At 48.2% G+C, this 22,633-nt stretch overlaps 1 protein-coding gene across 2 annotated transcripts in view; it reads right to left on the bottom strand.

Annotated features, from left to right (window-relative positions):
- Nucleotides 1-1,161: 1,161 nt before the first annotated feature.
- The window catches only part of LOC142057299 (uncharacterized), a 46,793-nt gene continuing 25,321 nt past the window's right edge, over nt 1,162-22,633 (bottom strand). Inside the window, exons 2-8 of one of the 2 annotated variants that reach the window (XM_075093053.1) lie at nt 17,064-17,182; nt 13,710-15,449; nt 7,666-7,840; nt 6,690-6,894; nt 5,625-6,247; nt 3,745-3,890; nt 1,162-2,893 (exon numbers count right to left, since the gene is read on the bottom strand). In XM_075093053.1, coding sequence (XP_074949154.1) covers nt 2,098-2,893; nt 3,745-3,890; nt 5,625-6,247; nt 6,690-6,894; nt 7,666-7,840; nt 13,710-15,280 — 3,516 coding nt within the window. In that variant the 5' untranslated portion in view covers nt 15,281-15,449; nt 17,064-17,182 and the 3' untranslated portion in view covers nt 1,162-2,097. The remainder of the gene's footprint in view (nt 2,894-3,744; nt 3,891-5,624; nt 6,248-6,689; nt 6,895-7,665; nt 7,841-13,709; nt 15,450-17,063; nt 17,183-22,633) is intronic. The other variant, XM_075093054.1, reaches the window with a different exon arrangement.

Raw genomic sequence — 22,633 nt, 5'->3', positions numbered from 1 at the left:
AGCAACGAACTTACAAAAGCAATGCCTTGTGCTTGTCACTGGCTGCTCAGTGCGTGTTGGGGGGAAATAAACAATTTATTGTCTAATGGCTAGAAATAGCTGGAGGGAATTCCAACTCATGTGAGGAAGTCAGGCTGCTTCCCCAACAAGTGTTTTGCCAGCTATCGCTTGCTACAGCGCTCAGCTGTGTGCTGCCACCCTCACGTCCTGGGTACGTAACGCCTCCGATGAATCAACAACTCCCATTTCCTCAAGGACAAAAACGCTGGGCAGTGCAGATGAAAATACAGCCAGTATGCACATGTCTGACTGCTGGTGTCTGCCTCAGCGCTTGGAGCAGTGTGACAAGCCCCAGCATCTGTGGCTGGAGAACAAAGCACTGGGCATGGCTTGGAGGTCTGCTCAGGCCTTAGGTCAGCAGTGACTGTACAAGACTAGGGCTACCTACATGAAGGTAGCCTCTGTCTGCCTTCGTTTGTGCACTCACTGATGCTGACTGACCTCTGGACAAATGCACTGTTATGCTTCTTTATGTGAATCCTCCTGTAAAGTAAATGCCTGTAACAGAAATATTTTGTTGGGAGTGAATAACACTGATGGGCTTTGTCTTTACCTGGGGGGCTGAAAGAACATTTGCAGGCTGTCCTCTGAGACCCACCGACCAAAACTGAGGCTCCTATAATTCAGCCTCTAGGGCTGTAATCTGGCCTTTGCTGTGTAAGTCAGAGTGTGACATTTTGCTGGCCTTGTAACTGCAAGGCTGCAGGTCAGTAGTAATGTCAGGCTGAAAAGGTTAAACCCTGTTTGCCTTTTTACCATTGCTCAGCTTCAAGTCATTTCCCCGCTGTGGAGCTGAGAGAGGCTGGATCTTATGGGGGAGCGCTTTTGTGGCCTCAGTTTCAGCTCTCACGTTTGGTGTGCTGGGGCCTGACCTGCCCCAGCAGGACTGAGGCCAGATCACAAGATTTTGTGCCAGTCTATTGTTGTCTAGTGAGAATGAGGGTAGCAGGCTTGTCCCATTCTCCCAGTCTCATTAGGAGTAGCCCCAGAATTCTGTTTAGGGGATCCAAAGAGCGGATGTAGGCACATTGTTCACCTGAATGCCACCCATACCAAATGAAGTACCTACTCCAGAAAACAAGTATTTAAAAAATACCCACCTAAAGTCATTGAAACATAATTATTAAAACCTTTTATGTTACTCTACAGTACAATGTAAATTGTTCCTTTCAGTTAAATTTTGAAATACACTAGATTACATCATTTAAATAATCGCAAATTTTTAAGTTCACTATTAGTGGTAGCAGAGCTGTATTTACATACACTTCTGAGATATTTCAGATGCAGCATTATGTTCCAGTCCCTACGTCAGTTAAATAACAGACAATCAGCGGGGGTATACCAGTCTTCCACAGGTTCTACACGTATTTGGGGTGTATGTGGCAGAGAGCAAGAAGTCCTTTTATTCTGCCTGCTTTTATTTTTTTTCTTTGCCGTGTGCATGCAGCTGAATCTGAGCAAATTGATACCTACTTGATTTGGATTAAAGCTGAAAGACCTTTCTTTTTAAGCAAGTATTTTGACTGAATATACAGAGGTGAATAATGAAATACAATCCTTAGGAGCAGCAGTGGAAAACCATCATTTTCTCCAGCTTTCCTCCCCTGTTGCATAATACTGCACCTAATTTTGACCCTGACTTTACCTAATGCTGATGAAATACAGTCAACAGTGGAAACCTCTCTCATGTTGTCAAGACTGGCTTTCAACACAATCCATGCAATGGCAAGCATCATACATCATTCTCCCGCAGTGCAATATTAACAAGTTAAACTCGGTATTTTCCTCCAGAGATCTGCTCCTTGAGGGAAGCCCTTCCCTATGTACATCAGACACAAACAGGTTGTGAGTCCTGAGGCTGGAGACCAGAAGCAGGCTGTAATGCTTGCTTCCAGCACTGCTAAGAGTCTTCGTGGGCCAGGGTCTTCCCTGTGTTGTCCATGGAGCACAGCAAGTCCCAGCCACCGAGGCTCTTGATGGTTCTTTGCAAATGGCACTGGTCAAGCCAAGCCTCCCTGCATGCTGCCCGTGCAGGACTCAGGGCCTGGTGTGAGGGGTGCTGATCATGATGTTGGGCAGTGCGTTCCGACGTTTCTTCCAGGAGCCCAGCTCCCTCGAGTACCGCCTGATCTGCCTGAACCAGTGGTGAGTCCGTGCCCGGTCGCTGTCACGGAACACAAACGCCTCCCGCCTGATCTCAATGAGTTCAAAAGTATCATCGCAGTCAGGATCAGTGGAGACGATGCAATTACTCAGCCTCAAGGGCTCCCTGAGCAAATGGAACTTCCCATTATTTTTGTCCCTGATGAGTACCAGCACGGCGTCCTTCACCGGCCCTGGCTCGGCTGATTCCAGACTGGATTCAGACACACGCTTCATGTTCACCAGGAGGAGGACCTGCATGTTCTGGAACTTCAGGGTCTTGCTACCTTTCTTCACCCACTGGCCATCGGGGGGCTGGGCCAGCTGCAGAGACCCCTCCATCACAAATCGAGTTTCCTCCCGCAGCCAACCTACAGTTTTGAGGGCAGTTTCTCTCATCTCTATGTTGATGACTTCCCTCTTCTTCTTGCTGTCCTGGCGAAAGGAGCGGAGGGTCCATGTGTTCCCCTCCTGCTTGGTTTTCATGTTGATGTGCTCCAGGTGGGACTCAATGCGGCTCTTGGCCTCCCGCAGGCTGCCATGATCTGGGTGGTACTCGGTGGTGGCCTTGATGATTCTGCTGAGCAGCAGGGGGTACTTGGTGACTCTTTGCAAAGGGGCCATCAGGAAGGACCTCAAGTTCATTCGCCGCAGTGCTGTGTTGTCGTTCTGGGAGACATTGAGGAATATTCTGCAGGGATTTAAGAAGAGGGGATGAAACACTGGTTGTTCTGCCAGCAGGTGCTGCAATCCTAAATGCAAATGAACAGTGTGGTGCTGACAGCTGCTGGGCACTGCAGCCCCCACTCTGGTTTTAACAGCCTTGTGAATTCTGTCTTCTCAAAAACTAACAACAATTTCTGCAGCTGCACTCAGCTGCAGAACAGTGATGAGATGCCTGGGACACTAGCACGTAACATCCTGGCAGACTTCTACTAGATCATTGTAAAACAAAGAGGGTGTGATCTTTCTCTGGTACACACTGATGTAGGCCAAAGGCAGATACATCAGCTTGTATCAGATCACATTAATTTGTAGCTCCTTTCATCATTAGATTAGCAAGCACTTTAAACAAGAATTTGGTACCGTCATCATTTTATGCTCTGCAGTGGAAAGAGAGAAGTGACTCGCCTGACGTTGCCCAGTAGGCCAGGGCTAGGAACGGGGAACAAGTTCAAGTCACACATGCTTCACACAGTGGCTTTCCCCAGTGGAAATCCAAACTGTGCTCTGGCACAGGGACCGAGAGCTGTTCTCAGCTGGGTGTTATTCGGTGACAGTTCAGCCCAGTGGTCAGTGGGCAAATGGTACCACAAAATACAGTATATAGCTGGGGAACAACTGGCTGCCTCAGTGGAGATATCAAGAGGTTAATATATTTTGGAGAGTAAATTAATATGCTCACACCAAGAGACAGCAGCTCATCACTGAAGAACATTAGCCTCAAAACTTTGATCTAGTTGAGCTGACAAAGGCTTCGCCCTTAGCTTGGTGCCTTCCCATCCCCAAAGCGTGGAAGAATACGCTCAGCCCTTTTCTCACCTGAGCAACTCTTTCTCCTTCTCCAGCGTGTTGAGCATGTTCACAGAGGAGGACTGCTGAAGACAGTAGGTCTGAAAGGCTGGCAGCATGTTGACAAACTCTAGAAATATTTCACCGATGCACACGGTCATGAGGTCGTCATCACCCTGCAAGCATGCAATAGAGCCCCTGCTGGGTTAGCTCGGGAGAGGCACAAGCATGGAACCTGCGTTCAGCCCTATAGCATGAACCTACTGCAGGACCTGGTGAACACCAGACCGAAGGTGGAACTGGGCTCACCCTTCCTGGTGGGAGGGCAGTCCCTGCAAGTCCAGGGGGAAGTGGTGTGTAGGGAGGGGAAAGAAAGCTAGTCTAACTGCTTGCTCTTCTACACATAAAGAGACGTCTTCTCTGCTTCTGTGGGCTTGGCCAGCTCACCAGAGCAAGGACTCAAAGGCCAGAGGCCAGAGTGAGCCTGCTAGTCAGGAGGGTGTGCTGGGGCCCTTCTTGCCGGCAGGTCTGCTTACGCAGGCTTACGCAGCAGTGCAAAAATGAACAGAGAGCTTTTAGGAGCAAATGGGCAGAGAAGGCCTGTAACTCAGGTAACAGACACCGCACTTCTGCAGTTGTTCTCAGCCACTGGTCTGGCTGGGAAGGAGTCTCCTTCAGCTGTGCTCTTACTGGCTACTTTGATAGACAAGTGAAAAATAAATTTCATGGTAAATTGTTCTCTGATTTCTGGATGTGTAATAAAATAAGGGAATAGTAAGAACCTGGTGCCACATAATGCTCTTAGCTTTGTCTAAGTGTATGCTGACATGCTCTGCAATCACTACTCATTTGCGCAGCGAGAGAGGGAGCAGGTCTCTTTCTGGCTCCTGGCTGCTTTTTGGTGCAGTACTGAGTTCTAACTGCAAAGGGCAACATGGAGGAGAAGACAGGGAAACCCACGGCTGTTTGTAGAAGCCATTGTCTCAATAAATTATTCACAGGGGACATCACACCCACAGTGCACATCTGTCTTCACTGTGCCAGGTGCATGAGAGTGGTTGTCAAAGTTGCCAGTTTTTGAGGTGTGTCGCTCAGTCTGACATGCAGGGTTTCGAAGAGGGAAAGGAGGGGTGTGTTTCCTAGAGAACAAAACATCCTGGTGAGACTGATACAGCAACACGTGTGTTTGGTTTCTTGAAGAAAGGAGGGCTTGGAGCTGCTTATGTGTCCTTTGCAGTGACTGCCTGCTGCTCTAGACCCTCATTTCTATTTCTCTGCCTTCTGACCACCATGCTCATGGGGTAGGGAATCCCTTGTGCAAGGCAGAGCACATCAGTAGAAGCAAATGGTACACAGAGTTGTAACGGCCAACTCTCACCAGAGCAGGGAGCAGCCTGTGCTGCCTGGCCCTGCAGCCAGCCTAGAGGCAAGCTGCAATGAACTGCAACCCAAGGCAAATACACCCAAGCCAGCCTGAAACAAGCCATCTCAGGGTTGGGTAAGAGCACGATTGTGAGCTTGGTCCCCTTCATCCCTCTGGTGACCAGACCAAGCTGAGCTCTGTGTCCCTATGGTCACACACCTATCAGTGTCCAAGCTAATGGGCTTAAAGCTAACTTTGGTAATGGGACAGTTAGATCCTGTTAATGGGATAAATGAGCTAGACTGCTGATGGCCTGCTAATGTCAGCGGTGTTACCACAGCAGAGAGCAAGGCCAGCAGCTGTGAACTGGCACAGGCCTATGGAAATCACTGGTTTATAATAGCTGAGGGAAGCAGGGACTGGGCAGATGACCAGGACCCAGGAGTCTGATCCCTCCTGATCACGTGCTCTATCTATGCTGCCTCACTAACGCAAAACCTATTCCTGTCTGCCTGGTCCAGCCCCTGTAGAGCACGCAGCATCATACCTGGTCAAAGGCCTGATCGATCTCTTCCTGGAGTACCTCCAGGAAGTTCTCATTGAGGTCGATGAGCTCCTGGATGTTGCTGAAGATGCCCAGGAGCTGCTCCTGGCTCAGCAGCCCAGCTGCCTGCATGGGGAGGTAGAACTCCTCTTTAATGATGCGCAGGTCCTCTCCGTAGCTGGCCTCCGTGTTGACAAACTCCAGCACAGACTCCTTGCGCTCTGTCCTGCGCTTGTGGCACTTCTCGCAGAGGTCAGCCCGCCTCTGATTGCAGTTCTGAACATCCGTCTCCACTGGGAGGTCCCTTTCTCCACAGTCGGTGCAGGGACGGTGGGCTTCCCAGGCCTGCAGGGAGCTCAGCGTTTCAGATGCCCTGTTCCTCCACTTTCTGGCTGGCATCTGGCCAATGCCACTGTCTGCCCTCTCCACATCTGCTGACTTGGTCCGGGTGGCCTCACTGGGATCCAGGTCATCCCGGACATCATTCACGCCAACAATCCCGCTGTCTGTGCTAAGGCTGCTGACATTGCTCCAGTGATGTCTGGAGCGGAGGGAGCCACGTGGGGTGCGGCGGGTCTCATCAAAGCTGCCACCATGGCCAAGGTTGGCTTTTGCTACCACTGGACCTGAGAAGAGACACAAATCATTACAGACACCGCCAGCAGCACAGAGCTCACCTGAAGAGCTCAAGCTGGCACAGCCATGAGTGGTAGGAACCCTGGTGGGGGAGATCTGGAGAAAGCAGGGCTGTTAGCTGTCCCCTCTCCTGTTTTGCCACTGAGACTGGTGAGAGTCAGAAGTAAATGGTGCCCATGCAAAGCCCAGGGCCTGTCATCCCTGCACTGCCTATACACGTGAACTCATTTGAGCTCTCTCTTCCCCTGCCATCTGCCAGGCAGGGAGATCCTGGGAGACACAGCAGAGTAGATCCTGATTTCTTGCATGCCTGGGTTAAACCCGGAATGCTTCCCTCCCCCAGGTCATTGGGGTCACTCCATATTTACACCAGGATAGCGGGGCTCAGCATCTGGCCGAACAGTCCCCTATGAGTGTGCAGAATGTGGCTACCATAGTCTCGCTCCTGCCGGCGCTTCTGTGCATGCTGCCGTGCTGCAGCTGCAATCTTCAGCTCCAGCTGCTTCCTCTTCACTGAGTCTGTCGGCATAGGGTCACTGAAGTGCGGCCGCAGCCGGCACTCCCGCTGGGCCTTGGCACCATCCATGCTCTCATGGACGATGTCAGAGCTGGATCGGCGGCAGCCAGGACTGGGGGTCTGCAAGAAAGGCAAGTGGGTTTGGAGCAAGGCAGTGGTCAAAGCAGCACCTGGTTTGCAGCCACTGGACTTTAGTTGCCAAAGGAGAGAAAAGGAAACTTATCAGCAGTGGGATTGTAAATGCAGCTCTGCTACATGATCATTAGGAAATCTGTCCCCACAGGCCCCTCTTGCTTAGTCCTAACACCAAGGACCCCTCTCCCTTTGCTGTTCTGTAGCTCTGAGTACAGTGGCTCTGTGGTGGCTGGTTTATGGCTGTCAAATAACTGTGAAGAAGTCAACAGCACAGCCCTGGCTAAGGGCCTAAAGTGGGGGCTGAGCCTGTCCTCCAGGGATCTGAGCTAGCTTGCCTCTGTTCTGTGAACATTTCAGCACTGCAGGATCAGGAACTCCAGCCTCTACGCCTTGCCTACATTAGTGGTTTGACCAAGTGGGCACTAGGAGGCAGTCCATCTGATCTCCTGGACGGTCCAGCAATAAGGGGCTAGTGGCACACTGAAGGCCATGAAGGGGTGATTGCTGAACTCTCTGCAAAAGATGCAGTGGCAGATAGGCGCGGGCACAAAACTGACTCCTGTTTCATTAACTGTAATAAAAAGGGCACTAGAAATGCTTCTAACAGAGCTTAATCACTCATCGGAGTTGGTGTGATTTCAGACCCCAGGCTCCCAGCCTGCCCAGCTCCTACAACGAAGGGATCCTTTAGCACTTCTGACAAGAAAAACATCCTGAACACATGCCCAAGATGAGAGGGAAATTCCTCTCCCTTACATTCCCTGCAGGTGGAGTGTCGCTGGATGTCTCATTGCTTGGCTTGTCCTCCCAGGCCTCTGTTGCCATGGACATCGCTGTGGGCTGCTGGCTGTCCTCCAGAGGTGGGATATCAGCCTCCCTCAGATCACACTGTCCCTTGGAGGGGGATTTGGCAGCAGTCTCAGCATTGCAGCTGCAGGGGAAGAAGCAGACTGATGAACATCACGTATGCAGTTCACCTGCTGTTCCTGACACAGATGTGACTGAGCAGCAAGCCCAGCTTCAAACAACCAGCCTCAACAGTTCAGCGAAAGCACAGGCAGGAATCTAGACTGGTTGGCATGAATGGTTATGCCTGTGTTTCAGGGGCTCTGAACACAGCTCAATTATAGTGGTGCAAATTGGGTAATTGCACTTATGCCAGCATCAGCCTGGGATATCAAGTCTTGGGTGTTCACATGTTTTTTTTGTGTCCATAAAACATGACGTTCTCCCACAGGGACCAGAAAAACCTCTTTCTAAGCAGGCCAAATCCATATTTGCTACTATTTAAAGAGACGTTGTCAACATAGAAACCATATTGCTCATCTGGAAGAAAACCACCTGCTAAAAACCATAATACTTTGAAGAGATTAGAGGATTAAAGGAGCTTTCCTTCTGTTTTTCATCTCATATGATCCCAAACCCACTGAAACAACTGGAAAGGTTCCCTCTGCTTTCAGTGAACCCAGGATCAGGCCTTTGGGTGTACTTTAAGAGACCTGAAAAGACTGGCAGAGTCTGTTGTTCTCACTTGGCAATTCTGGGGTGTTCATATTCACAGCTGCCTGGTCCTAACAAGGGCTTGGCCTGGCTGATACAGACAGCCTGTTCCAACCCCACGTTCCCCTCTCTGTAGACACCACCACCTCTCCAGACAGACAGAATCTGGTGCAAAACCACTGACTTGACAGAGCAGTTGACAAGCTGTAGTTTGTGATACAACTTGTGATACATTTTTTTTAACAGACTCTCTAAGAAACCTTATTTCCATGCATAATGAAGCCTGCTTGGGAGAATATTATTTTTTTCATTTTGGGTTTACTTGATTTTTATGGGCTTGGATTCCTTTAAAAAAAAAACATTATTGGGATTGGATATGGATGCTTCTACACAGAGGAAGCCCATGTCTGGAATATATTTCAGGTTATGCATGTATTTTGTGCTTATTAAAAGTCTCCCATGACAAAAATCTGCTGCTTCTTAAAGGCTTCACTTGTGAACTTACGCTGGTAGGTCATACTGCTAATATGCAATTCCAACACTGTCAGCAACAAGCAAACAAGAGACAGATGGGCATTTTCTTTACAATGAATGACAGTTGGCTCCAATAACAAACCATCAGCCAACACTGAAATTTCTGAAGAGGGAACAAATCTCCCAGAACACACACCAGCTCCGTTGTCAGGCCAGAAAAGTTGGTTTGCAACTTTCCAGCTGATGCTTTTTCATCTTCCTCCATTTATGCTTCCAGATCCCAGCTGACATTACCAGAGGATTTACCAAGTTAAAAAGAGTTTAGCCATGGCTGCACAGCAACAGAACAGTGCTAACAGCAGGTTCCTAGCTTTTACCTTTTGCTGTGCTAACTCCCTGCCAGGTGGATTTGGAAGTGTCACCTCACTCCTCCAGGCCTCTTTTACCCAGCCTGTAGAAAGGGGATACCAACATCAGCAATGTCACCAAGCAGTCTGTAGTACAGACTGCATTATCCCCCTTACAGGCTTGCAGTAAGAGCAGCGCAGGCACACAGCAAGGCCATGGTCCTACTATGCTACTGTCCTGGTCTGGTCCAGCTTAAGAGGTTCCCATCTCCTTCCTCCCTCCTGTCCACAGCCACATTTGGGGTATGACTCCTTCAGCAGTCCAGTGTAACTTTCTGTGGGGCCATGATCTAAAACCAGTCTTGAAATGATCTGGGTTTAAAAAAAATATCCTCCCTCAGGTATTCCCAGCCACATCATTTCATCAATATTTCACTGAGTCGAGTAAAGCATGAACAGTTCAGCTGGGCACACCTGTGGGAGGGAAGGCAGAGGTCAAGGAGCAAGAAAGCTCTTGAAGTGGATCTGCCACTGTCAGAAAACCACCACTTCCAAAAGCTGCTCCTGCTCAAACAGCTTCTGGTTGTAACATGCAGAAAGAAGGGACCATGCTGACACACAGAGGCAGCAGGATGTGTCACCCCACAGCAGAGCTCAGAACTAGAATATTGTCTTCTCTTGATCATACCACAACCCACCATACAGACCATACTCTCAGAGAAAAGCTGAACTTTCATTTGTCATTTTTACAGTGCTTCAAGGTCATCCACTTAAACATGGCAAGTACTCCAGAATATTACTGCTTCTCTGAGTGAAGCTGGCAGCAGCTCTCTGCTGGTAAGGTCTGCAGACCAGATGCCATTGCCTATTGAGGTTTCTGTAACCCAATAGGGATATTTTTAAAAAAATCTCCAGATGTGACCTGCAGTGGAATAAGAGCCAATACTACCCAGAGAGCTGCGCTAAGGTGTGACTGGAGACTGAGAAATTCATCCCACCCCATGGTTGGTCAGCTAGAGGTAAGAAAGGCAATGATGCAGAGCCCACATTGTGTGAAAGGAGATTTCTTCATCCCTGGTTTGACTGCTCTACTTCTAGTTCTGATTAGAACCCTCCCGCATGATGTACTGGCCATGCCACATGGGGGTAAGTGCTGCTCCACAGAGCAGTCGCTGTGCACCGCACCACCAGGGTGATCAGAGGGATGTAGACAAAACAGGGATGATACAAGCAGATTTCAAGCAGAACCAAAGCTTAGGGCTGCTCCTTTAACCTTTGCCCCTGGCTTAGGAGAAAGAGGAAACATTGCCAAGAAAAAGGGATATTGCCCCTTCCTCCAGTCCCTTTCCCCTGGCAGAGATTTGGGCTGCCAACAGGTCTACACCAATGCCTGCTCAAGCAGTTCCCTCTGCTCTCCTGCAGAGCTGCAGAAGGGGGGACTCTGGCATGTTTCCTTCTGTGGGATCAAATCACGTATTGATATAGGAGTTTTCTGCCTGGGGTTGGTGTCAGTTTTCCCTGTTCTCTCCAGGATAGATAATGTGCTTAGGCCAGTGCAGGGAAGACAAGTTCTTTCTGAATGTCCTTCTAAACCTCTGGGCCATCATCTCTGAATCTCATGGAAGCAGAGGCACTGGGTGTATGGTGTACAACTGGAAATGCTCCTGCTTTCCTTCACATTCTCTAGGGGATTCTTCATGGTTGTGTTATTGTCCCGGCCAGCAGTTCTCAACCCTTCCCGCATGTTCCAAACTCTTTCTGACTAATGGAAACATTTGTGTCTGCTCCTTCCCTGCTGGCACCTGCCTTTCAGACTTGGAGTTCTCTGTTATGGAAAGCTGTTATTGTACCCACCATCCCGGTGTCATCCCAGATAGACCCCATCACTCTTTTCAGAAACCTTCTTTGTTAGTCTTGCCCTTTGCTTCCTTGTGCAGATTTTGTTGTCACCTTGTCCCCCATTTCACAGACAGGAACTCCATGTCTTTACCTGTCCTTATCCTGAACAATTCGCTGCTTAAACAAGCTCAGAAAGTAGACTATATATTGACATGCATACAGGATTTCCACCTAGATCTCAACACCGCTTCCCTGCCAAAACTACAAGCTAAGTTAAAGGTATCCAGTGACCTATGAGGGGGCTAAAGCAGCCATAATTAAGAAGCTGAAAATCAAATCTTCACTCATTAAATATTAAGCCATTTGAATGAGTCTTAAGTAATTAACTATTAATTACTAGGAAGGCAGTTAACTTACCAAAGAAAACTGCTTTCTGAAACTGTAACACTTACACAGAAACACTAGAAAGAGAAGACAATTTCAGGTATTTTATTGTGTGATACACCACCACAACATCTCCATCAAAGGTTTGCCAAGTTCAGCATCTGTAGAAGTGGGACCACACCCCCAGCTTTCATTTCTTTTGAAACATAGAAAACTCATTTAATTTGAAACTTATAAAAAATGTGGTCTGGATGTCAGTGATAATAATTTAGAACCCAAAACATCCAGACAAAATGTATCCCACCTCTGCAATGAGAATCAGGTTGAGTTATAAATGAATATTCAGGCAGAAATTCAGGAGAAAATTATGGAAAATTGAGAGATTTCCAGACAAAGGAAACTGGAGTTTCCCACTAACCAGTACTTTGGCACTGCCAACAGATTTGTCTTCCTCCTGCTATCCTGAAGAAATTACAACCTTTACCATTAATTATTATTACCATGGAAAATAAACAGGCCAGGGTGGGTCCTTCACATGAAACAACCTCTCTAATACTGGAACTACTGTCATTCTCATTTTAAGATCCATTACTGTTTTGGTCTTAATAAAATCACCTCACATGTTTTAACAAATCCAGCTAGGGAGACTGAACACATTCACAGAAACAAAACCCACTGCAGATATTAAAAGGACAGAAAACACACTGAAACCATAAAGGCCCTGGGCAGAAAGTGTTTGGAAGCTGGGAGAGTAGTAGGAAGAAAGATCATATGCACATGTAGCCCCTGTGTACTTTGCTATGCATGCACCTCAGGCTTCAGATACTAGTCAAACCTTTGATCTACCCTGAGACAGCTGTTCATACACTCCCACTCACGCTTTGTGCCATTCTGCATAGTTGATTTTACACCAATGATAAAAATAGCCTACTCAGTGAAAATGGTTGCATACCATGACTTTCTCACCTGTTTCTTCATTGGGTCTTCACACTCTAGAACACAAGCACAAAGGCTGGGCTGGACAGCTGAAGGAAGCATTCAGGGCTCTGACACCACCTACTTCCCTTTGGATTATAAAGTTGCAGAAGTATTTCTGCTCGTCACTCTGGCTCTGTCTACATGGGGAGCTTCAGCTCCACAGAATTTCTTTCAGAACTAATTGCATTCCTGTGCAGAAGTCACTATCATCTTGTCTAAAACCAGAGTCCAGTCTCAGAGCTAGAGCATTCCAGAAATACCAAGTCAGTGTACAAGGTTGATGCCCTGGCATTTCACACACCACATCTGTGAATGTCAGAAGCAGCCAGGAACCGAGTCAAATGTAATTCTTGGTGAAGCCAGTCCTGAACATGAAGCATATGGAAACAAATCACTCCTCCAACACTTACCCCTCCTTTTCCCATCAGTCTTATCTAGTGACAAGACAGAGATAACTGCCCCAAATTCCTAGCTTCCAGAACTTCGCTAATTCCTGTTGGGCCACCTGCTGCATAGAAAGGGATTCCTTCTTTCGCAGGCAGGAAGTAATAGGACTGCAGTGACTAAAACCAGGATAGAGAAAGCAGTCCTTGTGAACACCTTACCCAGAGAAGGGGAAAACCCTGGCTGAAGAAGAGGGAGAAAGGTTTTACACAAGTATCTTCTGTCACTGCTTCGCTGTCTGAGTTGTCAGGACAGTATTTGCAAGTACTTTCACTTGCTGCCTGTGCTGGTCTCTAGAGGGTGGTTAAAGACTCATAGCAGCCATCTTGCCCTCATTTGTTTGCTAGTTCACTACATACAGGCAGCAAGTGAAAGCTCTTGTTGCTGCATGTCACACTACCTAAATTGATGTCCTGCAGTGGTGAGACAGACCCTACATCTTTTTTCAAAGGAATCATATTAGTACTTTGTATCCCTCTGCTGTCCTCTACTTTTCACAGGTATTAAAAAAAAGATCTTTCAACAATTTCTTACAGAAATAAAATGGGATGGGAAATTGGGTGTCAGGACTACTACTTGATGCTGTCTGGACAGGATTAAGGTGTACAAAAAGGTAAAGTCTAGATAAAAATGCCTTTTGATGTTTAATCCCACGCAAAGATGGAGTTTAAACTCAAGAGTTTAAAGACATGTCCATGTAGCTACCAGAGACCCTAAGATGAAAGGCTCTGCCAACAGCATATTTATGCTACGGGAGTTAAATGTACATATCAGGAGAGAGACCAGATCGTTAACAAGGGAACTGCTTTCAGATGACCCCACAGATCATGTTACCTTTTCTTAATAAGTTCCAGGGCTGAACCTATGAATTCATCCTTCATTTTTTGTAGTTTAGCTCCATAGCTGGATAAGTCTGTGGCTTCTAACAGCAGCGATGAACAGCAAGAGGACTGGGCTTCAGAAGCCAGTGACTGCCCTGCAAGGTGGAGGACATCATTTAATTGTCTTGTCTTTCCTTTCTGCTGCTCATCACTGAAGATCTCCTGCCCAGCTCTGTGTATTGCTACTGCCTGCAAATGTGATCGTGGAATAGGGCTAGAGCAAATGGGGACCTGGGATCTATCCGTGCTGGAGGTCTGGAAGGTTCTGTCCTTCACCTCAGGGCTGCTCATTCTGAAACCATCCCACATGGCTGGATATTGGGAAAAGCCAGCAGAGGTGTGGTTTTCATGGAACACATTGTTGTCATCTTCCGCTATGACAGCAGCTTCATTCACAGCTTTGGTCCCCAGAGCTTCTGGACAGATGTTCTTATTGCTCTCCTCCTCCAGGGTCTGGTTTGCAGGCAGACCCTTATTCAAGCATTCTGTTGGCCCACTGCTGCTGGCAGATGAATTCACCTCCTTACTTCTCATTTGCTTGAATTCCTCAAAGGTGGGTATGTAGAGCCTCCCTTTGCAGCAGCCTTTCTTGCTCTGTCCCAATGTGGCTTTGACATCTGTTTCCCCACTATATTGTTCCAGGGTTTCTGCTGTTCTGGATTTGGCCATCTCGTGGCCTTCCCCGGCACGCTGAAGGGGCAAACTGGGGGAGCTATTCTGCCTTCGGAGCCAAAGCCTCCTCTGAGCCTCCTGCTTGATGTCTTCTGGACTGATGATCCTATGTGCAAAACACAGTCCCTGCCTCCCTGTGAGGCTGTCCCTGAGAGCAGTATGTTCCACCAAAACCGTGCAGCAGTTGACAGCACAACCATTCTTGTACTGCCGGCACATCTGGCATTCAAGAAGCTCCCGGGCCATCAGATCAGGAAGGGCCACCTGGGGACGCACTGGCTTGCAGGGCTCTGCCACCTTCCTGCTATGCAGCCTCAGCTTCTCCTTCAGCTCTTTTTTGGCATCCCCGTGTAGGGCTCTCTCCTCTGCAGAAGGGAAAAGCCACTGAGGCACTTTGGCAAAGGGAGGGAGGAACACATTCTGTGCTGACTGAGATGTCTGTTTAACATGGAGAGAAAGGTTCCTCAGAGAGTCCGATGTGCTCTGTACTGGGGTCACATCCACACAGCCTTCTCTCCACTGACTGGTGCCTCTATAGCGAAAGATGATCTCGTTATCCAGGCTCGGGCAGTGAGAATAAAGCCCAGAGTCAGAAACTGTTGCCAAGTGAAGGTTCTCCACGCTCCGATACATCCGGTTTTCCACAGGACTGGCCAAAGGTGCCTTGCCTGTGTGGCAGGAGTCTAGAGTGTGGAAGTCCCCAGAAAAAATATGAGTGTCTAGGCTCTTTAATGGATGCATGCTGCTAACCGAAAAATCCTTTAAGCCATGTTGTGCATAGAGCTGATTATTTTGGCAGCTCAAGATCACCCGGCAGTGTTCCTGTCTCTCATCAACATTGATGTATGTCATAGCAAATGCACATGGAGGCTTTAAGACAGTGGCGTCTAGGGGGAGAGGAGGGAGCTGGGGTGTCACTTAGATGCCAGTCAATGTCCACAGACCACAGACAGCAAAGTGTGCTGCTGGGTACTCACATAAGAGAGCTCTCACATGGGTTGAGTCGCCATGCGTAGAAGACCTGTGAATGGAAGGAAAGATGAGTTACTGAAGCAGCCTGGTGATGACTTGCAGGATGCAACAGCAGGTCTGCTTCCAGGGAACGCAGAAGCCAAACACCAACAGCTTGGGTAGAAACAGAGCAGCATAACTAGGAGATGAGCTGTGGGGCTTGGGGCAGGGAATCTTTTCCATCTCTAGCCAAGCCAATGGTGGCCTTACACTACCCATCTGAATTTAGAGAAGTTTATCCTACCTACCCCCAGCAATCCCTCACAATAACACTGCTCAACTCTAGTGAGAAATGCTCAGAAGTGCTTGCTGCAGGCTCAGCTTACTCACACAGCAGTGCTAAGGAGACAGGAGGTTTACGAGAGATAGTGAGGTTCTTTCCCCCAAATGCGGCGCAGACAAGAGTGCATGGGTTAAGGAGGTGGCTGGGGGTAGGAAAGGATGACATGACAGCGTGGTCTCCTGGAAGGCTCAAGTAGCAAGAAGGAAGAAGGCGGCTGACTGGTGGTAATTTTGTCCCTGAGAGTCCCTTAATGCTCTGATTTACCCTTCATAGGGAAGATGCATATGGTTTAGTGACTAGTAGCCAAGCATTTCCAAGGCCTTCCCAGTGCAGAGACAAAGGTACCTCACAGACTTTCACAAATGCACAGTCCTCCCTCCTGACACCTTAGCAACAGGCCCAAATGATCACTCCCATGATAGTTCAGCGGAGGCCCAGAAAGAGAAATTGTGGTTTCCATGGCTGTTCCTATGATCTGCATTCAGCATTGTAATGCCCAAGGAACCTAAGTGACTAAACCACATGTTCAGAGCAATGTGAAGAATTAAATCCCAAAACTTCAGTTTGGGCCAACAGGATGTAGGTCTAAGTCATCCTCTGAAGTGAAAGGTGCCTCCTTACATTGAACAGAGAGACTACAAATTCTTAAGGATTTAGGCCTCGTGGACTTGCCAGCAGTCACACAAGACATCAGTGCCTGCTAGAGCCCTCTCCACTCCCTCCCCTGGCAACCAGAGGCAAAGGGAACAAATGGATATGGGGTTACCCTGAGATTCCCGTGGCAACTTAGAGCTGGGATGGTGGGGCATTGGTCTCTAATAGCCAGGCAAGAACCAACTAGGTTGTCCAGCCAGGAAGAGGTCTTGGTAAAGCAAGACAGGACCACATAAGTTACAGCCCAGACTGTTTGCTTTTTAGTGCAGCTGGGTTCCCCCCACACTGCCAACCATTCAGGCAGCACAGCCACCTTGACCAGGAGGGGAATGAAGAGGCTTGCTACTCCCTGAAGGCTAAGGCACCTCAGGCATCTAACCATGTGAGGCACCAGCAGACATCTTCCATCTGAGGAGAAGTCTGAGGCAATTCCAGCCTGGAAGCCAATCTTGGTAACTCACTGGTAGCTTGATTCACCCCTTGCTTAGAGTGGTTCAAATTAACATACTTTTCCTGCATTAGTGAAACTATCTCTAATCTAATCCCAGAGAGAGAAGGCAGAATTGCTCCTGTGGATCACCACTGAATGAAGAACATTATTTCAGTCTGTCACAATTGCTAAAAATAAAAATTAAAACTAGCTCTCAAGGTGTGGCTGTTCCCCAAGATGTCATAGGCACTTCTCACCCAGTCTTCCCATGGTGGGGCTGGAGTTTCCCCTTCTTCGCGGCTCTGGAGGAGCCCACAGGTGACAGCAGAGAAACGTGAGGATCAGGACTTTCTGTGATCATAGGTTATAACATGATCTGTCAAGAAAGAGAGAATGAGATGATGTGAGAGCCAGTCACTGAGTAGGGAACAGGGCTCCTGGTAGTGCCAAAGGTCTCCTGTGAGAAAGTGCTGTTAATGAGAGATGCCATGGCCTGTCTGGTTGGTCTGTGATCTGGTCACAGCCACGGGACTAAAAGCCACCATGTACTTTCTGCACTCTGCTTTCAGTCCAAGTAGAAAGAGAAAACAACCCTGCTGCAGTGATAGTTCAGAATAAAGCAGTCCTTGCCCAAGGCAAGGAGTTACATACATTAAGGCCTGAAGAGAAACCAAGGTCCATGTGAGGCAGGTCCTTGGGCTACATGCTTGCTTGGCAAGTGCTGCGTGTGTGTGTGTGAGAGCAAGCCAGCCAGCAAAGAAAGCGCACAGGCAAAGGGAGAAGCAGTCATGAGAAGAACAAGGAAACAGAGGCACAGAAACAATAGGGTGGGATCTGTTTGTGGCTGCTCCCTTCACCAACAGACAGAGCAGCACTGAAAATACAACTGACTTATGTCCTCACGGTCTCTCTTCAGGTGGAAACTTATTGCCAGGGTCCATAGCACTGACTCCTCTTTGGGCTGCAGGGCAGTTGCAGTGACACTAGATGTGGGTGGCCACAGGCCCCTGTCTGCTCAGGTGCGTGGCACAGACCGTGCAGCGGGGTTTGCGTCCCTCCATTACAAGGGGGAATGCCTCAAACCTGCTGGCAGGAGAGGGTACCCCTTTGCCTTGCAGGAAAGCAGAGGCCAATTTCCCCAGTGGGTATGCAGGGTGCCAGTGCTCATGATGAGCACCGCCAGGCAGCAGGGACCTGCTGCTGCTTTGCCAGGGCAGCATTTTCCAGAAGATGTGTGTGGGGTGGCAAAAGTTGCTTTGCCAGAAGGAGCACCTGGGAGAAACCTCCTGTGGGCAGTGTGGGGCAGGCAGACAGTGAGGGACAGGGAGGAGCAGCAGAGGCAGGTTTGCAGAGTGGTGGACCCAGAGAAGACAGAGAACAGCCAGAGCCAGCTGTGAGAGGCGGCAGGAGACAGAGACTTTCCAGAGGAGGCTACGCAGAGTTCGCTGACATGTAGGCAGGCACAAAAAATCACTGGATTAATTGGAGGAAGAGGGGAATTTTGTTTCCAAATAATTTATTTTAATCTTTGTCACCCATCAGAGCTGAATTTTCTTTCTCTAAAAAGTGACTTTGTGCTCTAAGACACAGGACGTCCCTTTGATACTTTCAGGAGAGCTCAGATCAAAGGTGCATGTGGATGTAGCTCACAGGTGGGCGTGCAAAGAGGTTCAGTGCCCTGGCTGCAGTGAGGGGGAGCCTCAGAAATTAGTGAGCTCTGTTTTGCCTCACACCTGCAAGGTAGCTGTGGAGATCTCATAACAGCCAGCTTGGACAGAAGCACCTTTCTTCCCTGTCACTCCATCCTTGACAGGACCATCTCTTTCCTACTGAAGTCTCCTAATCTTCCCCATTTCCCGCAAGTCACTACACTGAGGGCTGTGCACAGCGTGTCAGGTAGCAAAGCTTAACTTCACTGATCACCCAGGCCAACTGCTGCCTGAGTCATGACCTGTGGAGGGGGACCGGCTGTACTGAGGCACAGCCTGCTTCCTCCACTGCCCAGGGGTGCTTAGAGCAGGAAGAAAGCAGAGGTATCTCTCTAAAACACCAGGCAATTCTGACATGGCCTGTAACCAGGAAACACTCAGCCCTTCTCCCTCCTTCCCCTGTTCTTGTGCTCCATTCCTCATGGCACACAGCAACAGCATCACAGTCTCAGCTCAGATGCCTGCATTTGTCAGGTCAGTGACACTGCTGTAATATAAAGCACGTGTCTGCACACTCAGCTCTAAAGTAACATGACCACAAGCATGTTCTAGGCACTCTGCTGGAGGACAGTCCGAGGTGGAGGCAGAAAAAAACCTCTGAGTTAAGATCCTTATGGTTGATATGCTAAAGATGATCTTTCAGCACATTCTTGCAGGCTCACTGTCATGACAGAATATTTAGCTGCGGTCTTACATGGTCACCATTGAAGAAATACTGGGAACTACAGCAACATGAAAAAGTTTGTCCTCCCACCACCTCAGAGCTATAATTACAGTCTATAGCTACAGCAGCCAATCACAGGTATGGAAACTAGCAATGCCTTAGAAGTGGCAGGCAATGGAGAGAAGTAAATGCTGATGTCTCACACGGTGACCCAACTCAGGGTCCTAACTCACACTCTCCTAACGCTGCACAGTAGTCCTAATGCACCCTGTGTTGTCTTCCAGTCAAACCAAGCAGTGACTTGCCAGTTCATTGCTCCCTGGCATATGTGAGCACTGTGGATTCATGCTGCACTCCTTTGTTTACCCACCTGGGTACTTTGAGGCAGTCTTGTCCACACTTCCCCAAAGCTAGGGCTTTATTCTAGTCCAGCAATCCTCTAGGGCAATGCCAACTTATTCCAGGGCAAATAGCAAGAAGGAGCTTAGGGTTGGCTGCTGCTGTGGGAATGGCACATCGTTGCTCTTTGATCACACTGTCTGTGCAACATTTGCCTGTCCCCTGGCTCAGGGACTGAAAAGCTCTTGGTCCTTATGAGCCTCACACCTTAAGTGAGCATAAGACTAAGGGCATCGTGTGCTTAGCTTTTTTTCTACCATGTGATTCTGTTTAAACAATTTCTCCAGTACTCTGATAAGCACCTGCTTGGAGACTTGCCAGTAACCTTCATTTTCCTGCAAAATCCCCCCAAATAATTTCTTTCTCAAGGATTAAAGCTTGAAGGACAACTTACTCCTTCCCATACACGCAACTGTTCTGCCTGGCTGATCTTCCCAGCAAAGCACCAGACAAACTGTCAGAAGGATGTACCAGGCAGGCACAGGATAAGTTATTCAGTGCTGGTGAGAAGTGATGTTGAGAGAACCAGTCATGTCCAAGGACTCCAGGGACATCAGGACAAGGGACCACAAAGCCTCACAAGGTCTTAGGAAAAGAGGCCACCAAATATGGCAAGGCTGAGTAGGTTTGCCAGTGCTGCTTTGCAGAGTTCACTGCAGCAAGACAGACTTGATAGACTTGTCAAACAGGGAAGGTCATTCCAAGAGATGGTAGAGAGCAGCTTGCTATTGTCTGGCCTCTCCTGCCTTGATCACAGAGACCAAGTGAGTCTGATACATTCTCCACTCTCCACATTTACATCATCTCAGTCACAAGCAAATTAACTTCTGAGTCATGGCCATCACATCAAACTCCTGTTTCCCGGGGAGGGGAGTAACTGGAACCACCTTACTCCATCTTGAAATAAGAGATTAAACTAACCTTCAGGTCTATTCAGGTTATTCTAATTTGTTTTCATTGGGTTTTGCAAATTGCACCGCTGAACAGAGGTTGGTTTATTCTGGAGTACAGTGTCCCTTTTATTTCAGAGATCTAACCAGCTAGAGGGATGTGAAAGGCACATTTCAAAGAGATGTACAAAGGATTTTAGCAAGCTATGATACTGCTGTGAATTTTTTGCTCTCTGATACAGCAAACCTCATGGACACAGCATGATCTGTCTATTGCCATGTCATGCACATCACTTCACTTCATTGGCTTAGCAGAACACCAGCAACCTCAAGGGAAAGAATGCTAGATACACCTATTTTTTCAATTTAAAGGTTAACAAGAAAAATAAAGGTGCTTTGGCTGTATTTGCTTTCTTAGCTGTTCATTTAACCAGAGCTGTGCTGCAGGAACTAGTTGATGCAGTAGGTGAATGCAGTTATATTTCCTGGGGTTTTTCATCTGTTCTAGCAGCTGAAACAGGAACGGGGCTTATATAGTGTCTGTTAATTGCAGCAGGAGAGGTATCGCCACAGCAGCTATCTAAACCAGTACAATTTCCTGGGTGTCTTTTCCTTCCTAGGGTAAACAGCTGAGAGTAACTTTCCTTGAGTTTGCAGTATTATCACTGCTTTCATTGCCTGCTCCACAGCACAAATCAGGATCACTAACAAGAGGAGCAACTGCCACCTTGGTTTCAAAACTAGGTGATATAGAGAAAACCATATCCTTTGTCGTCTGCTCACTGTATTTATAGTCCTTATGTTATCAGCTTAATCATAAGCACGGACCATGCCATCTCAGACACAGCGTGGTGTGGGGAACAAAGTCTCTCTTGAACCTCTGAAGATCCATCGCAGCCCAGGGTCTAGGGGCTTGCTGAGAGCCCAGGCAATGGCATTAAATTTCTGCTGTGCAATGAACTGCTTGCCTTGTCATGTGATATTGTCTAACTATTTTCCTCCATTCACATGTCTTATCCTCATCCTTTCAGGTTTTTTTTTTCTCCTGCTTCCCCAATCTTCCTCCATCCCTCTGCATTCAACATAAGTTTACACAACCCATCTATGGCTGCTGCTTAACAGGTACCACTTCTGAAGCATCCCCACAATTACCATTGCCTACAGAAAAAGAACAGGTCTTGGCCATGGTCGGGACTCGCTGATCAGAGCAGCCCAAAGGCATTCATGTCCCAGCCAGATGTGCCAGAGAAGAATCTGTCCACATTATCTGTTGAACAACATGCAGTCATCCTGCTACGGTACATACAGTTCCACCAGGGAGAGTGTAGGAATCACTGTAACTTCACGTGAACTTCTATTTTGGTCAGATTGGCTCCTAAATAGTCTCAAGGCAATGGAGAAGCTAATCTCAAAATTTTATAGGATCACTTGAAGGTCTTAAGCATTCTTGCCTCCCCCTCTGTGGGGTTTTTAAGCTCTTTGGGAACTTTGCCTTATTGACATGAAAGGTTTCACCTGAGAAGCCCTACTGCTCCACACATCTGTGCACTTGGCAGCAGTGCCTTTGATGAATTTTTCTGGCTGCTCTCTAAGCCTGAGCAGCTTCTCCTTCTTGTGTCACAGCATATTTTTCTCATGTTCCTCCTTCAGAAAGGCTGTGATCACATGACACTCTCAGTCTACCTCCAAAGGCAGGCATTCCAGTGCAGCATACTTTCAAGGTGACCTGCATTCCCTCTTGATTCCTTGCGTTGGGAAGGGGTACCCCTTTCAATTTCATCAATGCACCACTCCAACTCTTGGACAATATTGCTCCAACAGTCCTGCTGACAATGCAGCACAGGGAATGGAGCTTGAGAGGACTAGCATTGACCTTGCAGCAAAGGAAGGCTGAGTATCTGCGTTACTGTAATGCTCCTGGAGACACCAGTGTGACACGCCTACCGCATGCACCAGCTGGAGCTGCTTGGCACCATCAGCTGTGACACACCCCAGGAAATGGCATCACCCACCATGTGCCAAGCTTTCAGTGAGTCATCACCCTGGCCAGCCACAAAGCTCCTTCTCAGGAGGAAAAAAGTCCTATTTGCAATGAAGTCCTCTCCTGGGACAGAGCACACACAGAACCAATGAACCTGCAGGGTGCATCTGATCAACAGATCCTG

The sequence above is a fragment of the Phalacrocorax aristotelis genome, chromosome 5, assembly GCF_949628215.1.
Source record: "Phalacrocorax aristotelis chromosome 5, bGulAri2.1, whole genome shotgun sequence".
In the NCBI taxonomy this organism is placed as follows: domain Eukaryota; kingdom Metazoa; phylum Chordata; class Aves; order Suliformes; family Phalacrocoracidae; genus Phalacrocorax; species Phalacrocorax aristotelis.
The sequence above is the reverse complement of the archived record's forward strand: the minus strand, read 5'-3'. Positions and strand labels throughout refer to the sequence as shown.